The 14,259-nt window shown below is 55.2% G+C and overlaps 1 protein-coding gene across 8 annotated transcripts in view; it reads right to left on the bottom strand.

Annotated features, from left to right (window-relative positions):
* The window catches only part of FOXN1 (forkhead box N1), a 28,318-nt gene that overhangs the window by 5,624 nt on the left and 8,435 nt on the right, over positions 1 to 14,259 (bottom strand). For 2 of the 8 annotated variants that reach the window (XM_014461566.2, XM_014461567.2), the window contains exons 2-6: positions 8,946 to 9,097; positions 8,087 to 8,545; positions 5,683 to 5,793; positions 3,554 to 3,684; positions 2,129 to 2,225 (exon numbers count right to left, since the gene is read on the bottom strand). In XM_014461566.2, coding sequence (XP_014317052.1) covers positions 2,129 to 2,225; positions 3,554 to 3,684; positions 5,683 to 5,793; positions 8,087 to 8,545; positions 8,946 to 9,068 — 921 coding nt within the window. In that variant the 5' untranslated portion in view covers positions 9,069 to 9,097. Of the gene's footprint in view, positions 1 to 2,128; positions 2,226 to 3,553; positions 3,685 to 5,682; positions 5,794 to 8,086; positions 8,546 to 8,945; positions 9,098 to 14,259 lie in introns of those variants that run through there. The other 6 variants (XM_014461570.1, XM_023759516.1, XM_006095521.3 and 3 more) reach the window with 5 other exon arrangements.

Here is a 14,259-nt window from a genome sequence, read left to right as displayed (position 1 = left end):
GACATGTCCCCAATCCCACAACCCTGACTCACGGGGCGACAGGACGCCCACCTCGGCTACCGCGGGCATGAGTGCTGCCCACTCCAGGGTCCCCTCCATCCTTGCCTTCAAATAGGGAGTGAGAGATAGAAGGGCCCGGGGATCTCGGATTAACTCCATAGGTGGGTCTGAGGGGAAGTGTCAGAATGGGAAAGAATCTATGTGCCAACTGGTTCAACCTGACCATTTTACAGATTGGGAAACTGAGGGTTAGAGAAGAAAGGGCCTCGCCTTAGATCACACAAGGAGGCAGTGACAGAGCCCAGACTCCAACTCTGTCCCCTAGTTAAAGGCCCTGCCCAGGTCACCCCATAGGGTGGCTTCGCCATCTGGGCCGGCCCCATCCTCAAAGATGCTTTCTCTCTGAAGTCAAATGTAAACGAGGGAGTGAGGGAGTGATGCAACTGCTAAGAACAACAACTAGAACCAAAAAAAAAAAAAAAAAGCTGTTAGACCTCTTCACTCTTCAGCTCTATAAAACAGGGATTACACGGCTCCCAGGAAAAATAATTAAGCCAGGAAGATGAGATGCAGGGAGGGGCTGGGGACCAGGTGGGGAGCTAGCAGGGAGGAAAGACTGAGAGGAGGAGGGCAGGGCCCTCACTTCCTCTCTCTGGCCTGGCCCCTTAAAGTCCTAGAGCAGCGGTTCTCAACCTGTGGGTCGCGACCCCTTTGGCGGTCGAATGACCTTTTCACAGGGGTCGCCTAAGACCATCCTGCATATCAGATATTTACATTATGATTCCTAACAGTAGCAACATTACAGTTATGAAGTAGCAACGAAAATAATTTTATGGTTGGGTCACAACATGAGGAACTGTATTTAAAGGGCCAGAAGGTTGAGAACCACTGTCCTAGAGGAACCTCCAAAGGCTTTAGAGTTAAGGAGACTTTGGTTCCCTGACCTGCTGGGGCAAAGGGGAAGCCCTGGATATTGGCTTTCATGCTCCTCCAATCCCAGAGACAACTCTCTTTCCCCCTCTTCTTCCTTCCAGAACTTCTAGTAGATGGCCATACTTTTCCATTCCTGGCCAGACCACTCTGGCCATCATGCCCACTACTCATTTGATGGCAGCTCAGCAAGTACAAACTTGTTTGAATATCAGCCTCAAATTATCCCCAGGCAGGACAATCGGGAAGACGTGGGCCTGGGCATCACCCACTGGCAGGTGGAGCTGAGTTCTGGATTACTGGGGCCTCAGCTCCCGCCTGCCGCCTGGGTAGCAGACAAGCTTGTATCCACCAGGGTGCAGAACTCCTTACAAGTTCTGATCTCCCCTGCACCCACCTCAGGAGAAACGGGGTCCATGCTCGGGGTGTCTGGGGGGCAAGCAGAGAAGGGAAATGGGTGCTGTGTGAAGCCAAACAGCTTGAACCAGCAACCAGTCCCACCTGCTGAGTGACCTTGAACAGGTGGGTCACCCTCTCTGATGTGTTTGCCCATCTGGAGAGAAGGGCCTCTGTCCTGCCTCTAGGGAAGGAGTCTGGTAGAGGCCCCAGTAGCCCGTTCTGTGGGTGACGGGAACGAGATCCTGTCCATGGGAAGGTGAGGCGAGCCAGCCAGTTCCCTGGGACACTCAAAGACCATGAAGCCCACACCCCGCTTTTTGGCAGAACTGCAGCTGAGCCTGCCGCCCACGAGCAGATCCTAATCTCTCCCTGGAAGGCAATGGGTTCTGCGGTCCCAGCACCCATGTCACCTTGGCTGGCCAGCTCCTACCCAAATTCCTCCAGCCCTACGGCATCCTGGGGGCAGGGGTGGGGACAGCCTCTCCTTTCTTCCCCAGCTCTCTCCCCACTTGGGGAAGGTGGATGCTCCTTGAGGCCTAACAGGACTGACATGTCCACCTTCTGCCAGCATGAGGTCTGACTCCAGCCTGCTGTGCCACCTTGCGTGCATGGCTTGAGCTCCCTGTTCTCCACTCTGTCCTGCAGAAGTGGAGACCAGGGGAAGCATGTGGGGGGCAAACCCTCTTCTGGATTTCATTCTCACTCTTCTCCCACCTCCCAGCGGAGTCCTCTGGCTCCAGAGAGGCCTGGCTTGCTCAGCACCGAGGCATGGGGGTGTGGGAGTGGGTCTTGGGCTCACCTTGAAGTATGGGAAGTGCTCCGTCATAAAATTGTAGATCTCGCTGACAGGAAGGCTCCCAGTTTTACTGTTCTTAAGGGCCATGAAGATGAGGATGCTGAAGGCAAAGAAAACCCTGAGAGTTTTAACCTCGGACCAGGCCCGGAGTCTCCCCCAAACCCTCTGCCCCAGCTGGAGTAGTTGAGGAGAGAGAACCTGCTGCAGAGTTCATGGGTGAGAGGCTCTATGAGGTTGAAAGGAGAAGGGATGAAAACGTGTTTACTGAAGTCAGAAATTACAGATATGAAGGTCCTGTGGAATTTGAGAGACCTGGGCTGCAGTCCTGGCTTAGCCACTCACTAGCTGTGTGACCTTTGGTGAGTGCCTCAACCTCTCTGAACCTCAGCTTCCTCAGCTTTGAAGTGAAGAATGTAATAGCTACCTCAGAGTTGTGAGGATTCAGGGTGATGCCTAGCACATAGAAGCACTCATTAAATGGGAGCTGTCATTACCAGTCAACCCTCAGCCAACTGCAGAAATGCTGGATAGATAGCAAGGGAGGGAATTAAGGTTTTTTGAGCCTCTACAATGTGCCAGGCATATTTTTGCACTTAATCCTTCCAAAGGCCCAAATATTGCAGCTTTTTATTTTTAAAACAAATAAACAAAGGCTCAGAGAGATTAGGTAACTTGCCTGAGGTTTCACAGCTAGTACATTCCAGAGCCTGAACTTGAACCCAGTTCTGCTGGACTGCAAGGATTGCATGTGCTCCTCTCTGCATATCATCCTACCTCCCCGCAAACTCCTCTGCGTTCTTGGCTGCTGTTTAAATTCCTTTTCCTTCCCCTGAGCTCACACTGGCTAATGACCTGACCCCATGCGGGGCCTGGCACCTAGGAAGTCGAGTGTCAATGTGGTTGAATGGAGGAAAGTTCAGATAGACGGTCTCCCAGACAGGCTGGGTGCCGCTGGCCTGGCATTTACAACCCTGGCCCCAGAGAAGGTGCACCAGATCTGGCAGATGCTGGATAACTGAGTCACATCTGCAGTCCTCATTCCTCGCTTATTTCCAGCAGAGCTTTGGGGTGGGGCTTCTCTCTGTATCTGGGGAAGGAGGGTGGGAGTAGGGGGCAAGCATCCCTCCTAAACTCTCAGTCCCAGGCCCTGGGCCCCAGGAGTCTAGAACTGTGCAGGACACCAGATCTGCTGTTGAGCCACAGACATGGCTTCTCAGGGTTAGACAAGAGGTCAAAAGTGATCTAGTCTATTCCCTTGTCCCATGAAAAAAAATTCCTTCTCCAACATACTCTGGAAGCCCATCCAATTATGACCCCCCCCCCCAACACACACACCATTACCCTTATACCATGAGGATTCCATGCCTCAGTTTCCCCAAGGGTCCTCTCACCCCTCTTTTTTCCATCCAGGAGTGCTGGGAGACATACCTGTAGGAGTAGATGGGTTTGGGGAAGAGTGGCTGGTGCCCATCAGTGCTGGCCTGGGGTGCAATCCGCTGGTACGGATAGTGTGGGGAGCCCAGGTAGGGTACAGGGTAGCTGCCGCCACCTGGTGAGTACTGTAGAGGTCAAAGGAGGCAGAGTGGTTGCCATGGTAACCATCCTTCCCAAGAGGAGGCTCCCCTTCCCTCAGTCAAGTACATCCAGAGAGAGCGAGCTGAGACTAGATTCTTCTCTCCCTGGTCCTAGGCTCCACCACTCATGGTCATGGGCTCCAGTGGCAGAGCTACCTGAGGGGCTTGGCCAAGGGTGTGGACATCTGAGTGCCTGTGAGGAGATCCACATTCTAGAATTCAGGATCTCAGAGGCCTCAAAGCTCCCTTGGTCCAGCACTTTTCTCTGAGGCCTTCTGGGTACTCTGGTTGCCATGGTGATGGGATAGCAGCCTGGCTGCGCTAGACGTGTGATGGGTAGTCCTGGCTTCCGCACCCTCCTGGGCAGGCGCTCCAGGCCTCCCTTGCATCTCCTAGGGCCGGAAGTGGGATGTCCAGCCTGGGCGTTTGCTGGGCACTGCCACCTTTTATGAGTTTCAGTGGCTCTTTGAAAGGGCTGGTCATGGTGGTGGGCAGGTGGGGGTGGAGGTGGTTTACAGCAAAGGGAGTGGCTGTGGTGCCAGGGCTGGTGTTTTATGGGGGCGAGGGGGAAGGGAGACTCTGACTCCCCCATCTGCTCCAAGCTGAGGTGCTTTTTCCAGGTCACCCGAGCGGCACGTAGTGCCTGAGTCACCCCCTCTGCAGTCTCCATAAAGTCCTGGGTGCGGCCATCTTGGAGGTTGGGGTGCGGAACGCAGAGGGCATCAAAGCAGGGCGGGCACAGTGAGGCCATTTAAGGTCTGGTAGCCCCTTAGCCAGGGGTCCTCAAACTTTTTAAACAGGGGGCCAGTTCACTGTCCCTCAGACCGTTGGAGGGCCGGACTATAGTTTAAAAAAAAACTATGAACAAATTCCTATGCATACTGCACATATCTTATTTTGAAGTAAAAAAACAAAACGGGAACAAATACAATATTTGTATTTGCATGTGGCCCGCGGGCCGTAGTTTGCGGACCCCTGCCCTTAGCCCTGCTGTGTTGTTCCCTGACGGGCCAGGCTGCCTCAGGAACACCCTCTCCCCCGGGTCAGACCAGCGGCCTCATGGGATGACCCCCAGCCATTCCAGCTGGGCCCCTCATGGGATGACCCCTCATGTGTCCCCTCTGCTTCCTTCCATCTCTTTCTTTTTTCCCACAAACCAAGCAGCCTGGCTACTTCCCCCCCGCCACGTGCCTGCCTCCCTGGCTGCGCCAAGACCAGGGCCAATGCCAAAGGCTGGGAGTAGAACCTGCTCCACAGGCAGGGCCTGTCTCAGTGCCAGGCTGCAGGTGGATGGAGCTGGGCGCTGGGCAGCCACTTGCTCCGTCTTGCCCGGCGACTCCTGGGAGCTGCTTACCTGCTCTGGGGCTCTTTCCTTTCTTTCTCTTTCTAAAAACCTCCATCCCATGCCCGTGTGGGGCAATTACTTGGCATCCTGTACATCTAGGAGGAGCTGAAGCTGGACAGTGAGGTGGGGAAGGGGAAGACGGCTGAAGGTCATGGGGACTTGGAACCTCCAGGTGGGAAGGTCCCCTAACCCGATGCCTAGTCCCACCCTGTCTGAGCTGAAAGGAAGTTTGAGGCCAAGGCCACATAGGAAGATGGTGGCCGACCCGGGCGGCAGTCCATTGTTCCCTGCCCTGCTCAGCCTTGTGTGTCACCCCACACACTCCTTTTCTCTCGGCCTCGTCTTTGTCTGGTTCTCCTCCTCCCTCCTTTTGTGGTTCACATCCGGTCCCTGCCCCAATCTCAGCCCCAATTCTCTTTTCTGAGACCTCTCAGGTTCTACCTGGGTCTCAGAAAGCCCTGCCCAAACCCACAGAAGGGGAATTGCTTCCCTCCCCATGAACCCTGCCCCCACCCCCATTGGCCCAGCCTGAGGATTAAGGCCCTGCTGCCCACCCAGATGTATACACACCCCCACACTACACCCCCACAGAGGATCCTGAGACTCTGGGGAAGCAAGCCCACTTGCCCCAGACCCACCTGGTGGAAGGGAGGCTGGGAGGGGCAGTACATGTGCTGCAAGGGGGGCTGGAAACAGTACATGCCGGGACCAGTCTCCAGAGCTGGGGGCTTGACCTTGACTTCCGACCCCTGTTGGAAGAAAAAGCAGATGACTGGGCTAGGCCTTATTTTTCTTCCTTCCTCTTGTCTGCGTCTTAAACTTTCCACAAAAACAACCCCTTCTGTGCCTCCCCCAGAACTTGTTCCTGGAGAACAGAGAACAGAGAAGGACGGGGATTTTTCTGAGGGTGCTCAGCAAATTAGTGGTGGAGCTGGGGCTGGAACCAGCAGTGCTCCCTACCTCCCACCTCATTGCAGGTGAAAGGCTGAGACTGGGCTGTCCAGAGGAGTGGGGGAGACTTGTCAATGGTTTCACTGAGGCTGGGGTAGGGCAGAGATCTCCCTGGAAGGGCACAAGGGTGCAGGGCCTGACCCCTCTCACCAAGCCGAGCCCAGGGCCTGCTTGCTGGTTCAGAGCCCCCAGCCTTTTAGAACAGGTCTTCAAAGGACACCACGGAAAAGGCCCCAGCTCCGCAATTCCCACTGCAGAGCCATGGTGAGGGGAGCACAGGAAGTGACCAGAGAGGTCGATCCAGCTGAGGGCCTCAGGCCTTGCCACTTTCTCTTTTGCAAAGCCCAAGGGAGCTCCAGCAGGCTCCCTGGAGGGGGCTAGTGAGTCCTCTGCTCTGTCCTCCCCAACCATCCCCCACTCAGAGCCTTTGCGCCCTGCTCCAGGGAGTCTGCCCCATTGCTGGTCTGCATGAGCCTGTGGCACTCTCTCAAACTGGCCCAGGGAGCCTGTAGCTCCTGCCGGTCGTGGTGGCCAGACTCCGGCTTCCCATGAATTGTGAGCCCCTCAAAGAGTCCTCAGGAAGATCAACAAGGTTGGAAGGTCAACAAGGCCTGGAGGAGGTGGGCCGCTGTTCCTGGGGTTATGAGGGAACCGGGAACCAGCATGTGGGCCCAGAGGGTCAAACCAGCTGAGAGCTCTTTCTGGGTGTGCCCTGGGGTTGCTGATGCATAGATAGCCACAATCATAGAATCTCAGGCCTGGAAGGGCCAAGAGCATTGTGTCCAACCCCCTCATTTGGCAGATGATGGGGCTAAGCCCATGAAGGGGAATTGATGTGCCCAGGTCACCTAGAGAGTCGGCCAGCGAGCTGTGGGGCTCTGGGCCTGAGCTTTTCTCCACTGTGCAGGGGCTAAGGGCGTGGGCTCAAGTCTCAGTCTCACCTCTTACAGGCCAAGGGACAAGTCACTTGGCCTCTATGGGGCCTCAGTTTACCCATCTGCAAAATGGAGATAGCGGGAGCTCTTTAGAGGTTTGTTGTGAGGATTAAATGGGGCGCCTGAAAGAAATCGCCTGGCAGAGTGACCAAGGGCAGGCGCTGAGTGGACATTGGGTGTGAGTATGATGGTGCCTCACTGTGAGCTGTCATGTTCCACAGGCCTGAGGAGAAGCCATCAAAAGGCCCAGAACCAGAACAAGGTCCTGTCTTCGCCACACCTAGTAGGTGCCCAACCCTTTTCTCTATCTTCCAAGCCTGGGAAACAGGTCTTTGTTGGGGGTGGCTGGGGGGTGGAATGGGAGCCTATTTGAAAGCAAGAGGTGAGGAGGGCTGGTGGGCATCTAGAGCAGGCACAGCCCAGGCTGAGCCCGCTCAGTGCGCACCACCTCAGGGGCCTCCAAAGCTGGGGAGAAGGGAGCAAAGCTCCTCTTAGCTTTCTCTTCCCAAGGCAACAAGTCTCTGAGGCAGATACTATTAAGCACACTTTTTGAATGAGGCTCAGAGAGTTTAAGTGATTTGCCTAAGGTCACACCGCTTGAGGATATGGCCGTGAAGGACATGTTGACCTTCCAAAGTGCTTTCAAGATATTTCTACAAACATACCCAGGTCCCTCTCTGGGCAAAGAATGGGGCCAGGAAGTATCCTTTGAGAAGACTTAAGTCCTCTCTCAACTCTGCAAGCTGATGCCGGAGAGGGGAATATTGTATTCGGTGGCTCCTCCCTTAACCCTTTCTCTTGGTCTCTGGAATGTGTTTTTCTTCTCACATTTGCATATGGGCGTATCTACGTCTGGCTGGGGATTCTTGACACTTAAACAAACAGAGAGAAGTCACACACTGGGATCCTGACTCAGGAGCCACTGGGAAGCTGCCAGCTCGCTTCCTTAGCCTGACCTGCCTACCCCACCTTGTCTCCTCCACGCCGGGCCAGGCCAGCGTGCCCTTCCTAGTTGACCTGGAGGCCCCGAGTCTCTGAGCTTGCTGCTAAGGTCTGGGAAGGGAAGGTGGGGGAGTTTGATCTCTGAGGACTCACCTGGGCTGCTGGGAGCGGGCACAGAGGATAAGTGGGCTGCCCACTGCCCACTGGTACTTACCAGGACTTGGGGGCTGTGCTCATGGCTGGAGTAGGGGAGCCCATTGCACCAGGCCTCTGCTGAGAAGCCAGGCAGGAAGGCCTCAGCCTCCCCCACATCCACAGGGATCTCTTCAAAGGCCTCCAGCACCCCCGGGGTCTTAAAGGTGTGTCCATCGAGGGCCAGGGCAGTCTGGGCCTCGGGGAAGATGTCCTCCTGGAAATGCCGCTTGTACGGGTGGAAAGGCACGTGGCCGCCCTTGAGGAAGCGCCCGGGACTGCTGGCCGGGCCCTCTTCAAAGCTGAAGCCGGGGTACTTGTCTGAGGGTGAGAGCCGGAAAGGGCTGGGGCCAGGACCCGCCGCGCAGTGGACTTGCTCAGGGCCTGGTGAAGCGATGCTGGGGCTGTGTGGGGGCAGAGAGGGTGCCCTCTCCGGAGGGCCATCGGGCACAAATGACGAGCAGCTGAAGCCGGCATGCTTCTGGGTGGACGGAGGGGAGAGGCCTGTGAGTGGAGGCTGGACCAGGATCCTACTCTGTGTTTGGGTAAAGGGGGTCTGGGGCTGAGCTCTTGGAGCCCCCATATGATGGAGGAGACCTAGCCTGCCCTTGGAAGCCCCAGTACGATGAGGGTACACTGCTCTTAAACCCGGGGTGCCCCAGTAGATGGATGCACGTTCCTGCTCTGGAGAAGCCCCAGCCTGAAGGAATGAGCCTATCTGAATACCTCTGGGTCTTGGGGTCACTGGGTCGTTGTTTGCTGGTGGAAGGGACAAGACAGACCCCAGGGAGGTCCCTGGAGGGTGGGGGTGATTGTTCACCTGTTTCCCATGCAGCCCTCAGGACTTGGCCTCAGCCCAGGCCTGGGTGCCAGGTACTTACGCTCTGTGGGGCAGGCGAGCCTGGGAGGCCCGGGGCCTGCATGAGGTCCCCTTGGGGCTCGCCCTCCAGTCTGGTGGGGCCCGGCAGCGTGACGTCAGACTGCGGCGGGAGTAGCGACACCATCACCCGGTCCTGGCCTCGAAGAAAGCCGGCTGTGATGAGAATGAGGCCCAGTGTCCGGGGGTGACCCATCCCAAGTCCACCACCTCCACTCCCACCCCATCCCAGGGCTGGGATCCTGACTCCAGCCTGACATCTTGATGAGAAAGACAGACAGACAGACAAAGAAACTGAGAGAACATTAGAAACAGAAGTAAGCAGGTCATGTGAGAGATAGAGCAAGAAAGACAGACAGAAAGAGAAGCCTGGTGGGGAGAGAGCAAAATGAACCAGTTAGGAGCCTCCCCCGCCCCCTACGGAGGGAGGGCTTGGCTTCTCTAGACTCTGCAGCTGCAGAATAGTGAACTAGGAGAGGTTCCCAGCGAGACCCTGCCTCCGGCTCCTGCCACCGTGAAGGCCGGGCTAGGTGACTGTGGCTAGTAGTCTCTGTGCAGTGGCTGAGCAAGTGGGTGGTCCTGAGAGGAAGGGGAGCTGGAGAAGGAAGGAAGTGGGCCAGGCCCAGGTAGGAGTGACCCTCCCACTGCAGGTGACCAGCCCTCAGCAGAGGCCTGTGGTGCCATCCTCGGGCACCTTGGCCTGGCTCTCAAGACCAGGGTACAACTCGAGGGGATCTGATTGCTGGTGGCCCTGAGAGCCTGGCATGGCACAGGGGATGATGCCACTCGTCCACTGTGGAATGTCTCGCGTGTGCTGTTTTCTCCTGTGTTCTTCACATTTTGCTCTGGCCACTGCCCTTTCTGAGTTGTTGTTTCACTGTTTGAAACACTAGAGACTTAGACTACATGATATCTGAGGGCTCCTTCTGCTCATTCCTTCTAGAATTGTAAGAGAACTCTGTCCCCAGCATAGCTGTGTGGTTGAGGACTCAGCTCAAAGCCAGCCTTGGCCTTTCCTTGCTAGCTGTGCCAGCGAAGCTCTCTGAGCCTCAGCATTATCATCATCAAACCAGGGAGAGAGCGAGGGCCTCCCTTGTGGGCAACGGAAATTATGCACGCGCAGTAGTTAGCGCAATGCCTGGCACATCGTAAGTGCTCAATAAATGCCAGCTCTCATTATTCTATGGCTTATTAGTATGGCTCTTACTATCATTATCTCTCAGTTCTCTGCCTTCCTTCTCCACCATCAGCAAAGAGCAGTTTCTCTTGAATTTACTCCTCCTGACCTAAGGGGTCTCTGATAAAGGCTACCATTTACTGATGCCTGCCCTGGGCTGGCCACTGTGCACATGATGTGGAGAATTTTCTCATTGGTTTGTTAGAACAGCTGTGAGGAAAGTACATTATTAATCCCACCTTTCAGACGGGGAAACTGAGGCCCAGAGAAGTTATGTGACTGGCCCAAGTCACACAGCTAATCCTTGACAGAGCCAGGATTCGAACCCAGATCTGTCTGACTCTGGAGTCTGTCTTACAGTTTCTTCATTTGGTGGGGGTCAGAGTGGGGCGAGCTGGGGTGGGGCAGGCAACAAGAAAAGCATGAGGTTCGTACTTATCCCTCTTACCCGGGACCCACTCACGCAGAACAGGATAACTGCCTCTCCCAAGTCCTGCGCTCCTAGGGGCTCTGGGAAGGAGGAATGGCCTTGCTGACTCCGTGGTGCTCAGCCTGGGGTTAGCACATCTTTGCTACATTATCTCCTTTGTTTGATAGGAGGGTAACAGGGACGGAAGGGAAAGCATTTGCCCAACGTCCCCCAAGGGATCCGTGGTGGAGAGGGCTGGTCGCTGGGGTCCAGGTGGGGGCCTGGTGGGGGGCTCTCCCGCCCCTTCAAGAGTCTCCACCGCCCCTTCTCCATGTCCAGGCGCCCGCTCACTCGGCAATGCTAAATGTGGCGTGACCGGGGAAGCGCCGAGCTGGCTGTAACTGGACACCGAGGTGGAGCAGGCATGGGGCCCAAGGGGCAGGGCAGCCCATCTCTGGCTCCGCATGACCGCCTGGTCTGGCCCCCGCTCCCTGGACAGCTCCTGGACAGCGGGGGCCTGCCTGTCACTCCTGGCCCTGGCCCAGAGTTGCTTTCCCAAGGCGTTCTCCAGCTCCTCCAGAGGCCAGGCTGGGTGGGGGCCCTTCCCCGCTGCAGGGAGCGGTGGTTGGTCCCCTCTGGAGGCAGAATAAAATGTGGTTGAGAGCAAGGGTTTAGGATTTCAGCTGACTCGAGTTTGAATCCCAGTGGTGTCACCTCCTGCCTGGGTGACTTTGAACAAACTGTAATTCTCTCTCTCTTTCTTTGCTTCTCTGGTCAATGGGGATTGTGCACCCACCTCAAAGGGTTGTCGGGAAGATTAGGTGAGATGATGGGTATAAGGTGCCCACACATAGAAAACGCTTAAGGACGCACGTCACACATCTGGCCTCATTGGCCAACTGTGACATGGTCTCTGACCCCAGACTCTATTTTCCCTGATGGTCTCGCTGCTTCAGGCGTGACAGGCCTGGGGAGTTTGGCTTATGGCCCCATGCCCGGTGGCAGCTGCCCTTGTGAGTCCTTCCTGTCTGCCTGGCCTTCACTCAGCTTGGCCATAAGGGGGCTCAGACCCCATCTCTGCTCCTCTGAGGCATGAACTTCAGGAGGCCTCTCTGAGCCCCAGGTTGGGCCGCACCGTCTCCTGAGGGTCTGGCCTTCCCAGAAGGACCCCTATAGCATCTGCCTCACCCCATCCTTGCTTTAGTCCCTACGTCCCGGGACATTGTCTGTAGCCCCCGCTGAGTTCCTGCATGTCAGAGGCCTTAGCTGAAGGCTTCAGTTTAGCCATGACTTTTATACCCTGGCTTGGCCAACTCCCCTCCCCACCACACACACACCTTCCAAGCCCCCAGGCACAGGATTAGAGCCAGGGAGGCCACGCAGAATTTAGAGGTTTGTCCCTTGACTTGCATTGAGGATGTAGAAGTCCCTGAATGGTCCTCGGTGCAGGGTTTCCTCTGGGAAGGTTTTATCGATAATGACCCCTGACTTGGTGACCACGGCCCCCCTTTGGTTGCCTCAGCCAAAGCTCTGTTTCACAAATGAGGAAGGAAGGACCAGAGAAGAGGTCAAGTGACTTGGGTAAGATCACATAATCCTGGAAAGAGGGGTCCTTCACCAGCAGCAGTCCAAAGGATCCTCCTGCCTCAGGGGTGGGGCTCTGATGGGTGTATAGGGGGGCTCCTGTCCAGGGAGGGAAGGGCTCACTGAGAGGGATGAGGCTGCCTTGGCTCCTGACCACAACCTGGAGTAGTTGGTGAAACTCCTGAAGTTGGATGAAGTAGGATGATGTAGTTCAGAAGCCCTAGAATCAGGATTGGATTTGGATCCCAGGAACTGTGGGGCTTTGGGTGGACAAGTTGCCTAACTTCCTTCCCTGGGCCTCAGTTTCCTCATTTGTAAAATACGGCTAATAATACGTATCTCTCTGGAGGATTAGATGAAATATTGCTTGTAAAGAGCTTAATGCATAGTATGTGCTCAATAAATGATAGCTATTATTAATAATTAACAGTGGGACAGGGTTAATTCAAAGCATGAACTCTAGTTATAGGAGCAGGCAGAGCAGAGGAAATTCCTCTTCCTGCTGTCCACCTCCATCTCCCTGACATCCTCCTACCCTATTTGCAGAGGCTAAACTTCCTTCCTCTTGATTCTCTGACCTCAGAGATCATTTTAGCCATTCCCCTAAGGTGGGATGGCTGTAGGAACTCCCAGGGATTAGCCCAGCTGGAGTGGCTCAGTGATTGAGTATCGACCTATGAACCGGGAGGTCATGGTTCGATTCCAGGTCAGGGCACATGCCCGGGGTTGCGGGCTCCATCCCCAGTGTGGGGCGTGTAGGAGGCAGCCAATCAGTGATTTTCTCTCAGCATTGATGTTTCTATCTCCCTCTCCCTCTCCCTTCCTCTCTGACATCAACAAAAATATATTCAAAAACACAACAACACAACTCCCAGGGATTAGAGTAAGAAGGAGGGAGTGACTGTTGCTTTGGGTGTCTCAGGAGGCCTCTCTGCATTCAGAAGGAATCCTTTCCTGACGATTCCTTTATCCCACCTGCTTCAGTTTCAGGAAGCACAATAGGATGTGCGTGTGCAAACACCAGCCAACCAATGCAGGAGGCCCAGTCAGCTCTCCGCCTTTCTCAGATCCCGGGAGCTACCCCAGATGGCACTCATCGTCCTGCCATTTAGTGTGGGCACCCACAACCCACAATCCACAAGCTCCCCCTTCCTGGGCGGGGGCTAGGCCAGGGCTCTCAATATGCCCTCGGGTCCCTTCCACTCTACGGTTGATCCTCATCACCACCCCGCATCCATAAAGCGCTCTGTAGTTTACAAAGCACTTTTGTATCTAGCATCTCATTTCGTCTGCCCTTTGCCCCAGAGGGGAGCAGGCAGTGGTGTGCTGCAGCCAGCAGCGATGGGCTTGGGAGAGCCCATTGTGTCCATCTCTTCCCAACTCCACGTTCAGTGAGATCAGCCCACATTGGCCGCGGTGGAAGTATTTTCTCACAGAAATTAGCAAATACTATAAATTATAAATCAGAGCCCCTTTTTTCCCACTCCCCATTTTTCAGGGGAGAAAACCGAGGCCCAGAGAGAAGTGACAAGCCCAGGACCACAGAGCTAAACCTGAAAACCACATCTATTCATTCTCAGGCCTTGAGAGCCCCAACCGCATCCCCAAACACACACACAGTCCAGGGGTACAACCCTAGCAAACCTTAGCTGAAGACCATTTCAGTATCTGGGCATTCTGTCTACCCTCCTCGTTCTGAACTTCCTTCCACGATCCTTGGGGAGTGGGAGGGCAGGGGTGGAGGTGAAAGAAGCAGACTTGATCTTCCCTGGAGTCAGAGGGAAGAAAGAAATGGCCCTCTAACCTGAGTAGGGAACATGACAGGTAAGAAATTTCCCAGAATGCATAAATCAGGCTCAACCATGAACCTTATTGAATGCCTGCTCTGTGCCCGTCTCACAAACAGCCAGGCCTGCACCCAGCACATTTTCCCATCTCTCAGACCATTTCCCTAGCGTGTCAGGGCTCAGGCAAAAGGGGCCATTTGGGTTGAGGGCCAGGGGGCACCGCGTTTGCTGGTTGTATGACTTTGGACAAGTTACTTCCCCTTTCTATACTCGGTTCCCTTGTCAGTAAAATGAGGCACTGGAATTACTTGCATCTCAAGATGCTGCAGCTGGTCCGGTGGATGTGTCTGTGGTCCACAGA

The sequence above is a fragment of the Myotis lucifugus genome, unplaced genomic scaffold (genome assembly GCF_000147115.1).
Source record: "Myotis lucifugus unplaced genomic scaffold, Myoluc2.0 scaffold_157, whole genome shotgun sequence".
In the NCBI taxonomy this organism is placed as follows: Eukaryota; Metazoa; Chordata; class Mammalia; order Chiroptera; family Vespertilionidae; genus Myotis; species Myotis lucifugus.
Note: the sequence above shows the minus strand (reverse complement) of the source record. Positions and strands in the feature narration are given on the sequence as shown.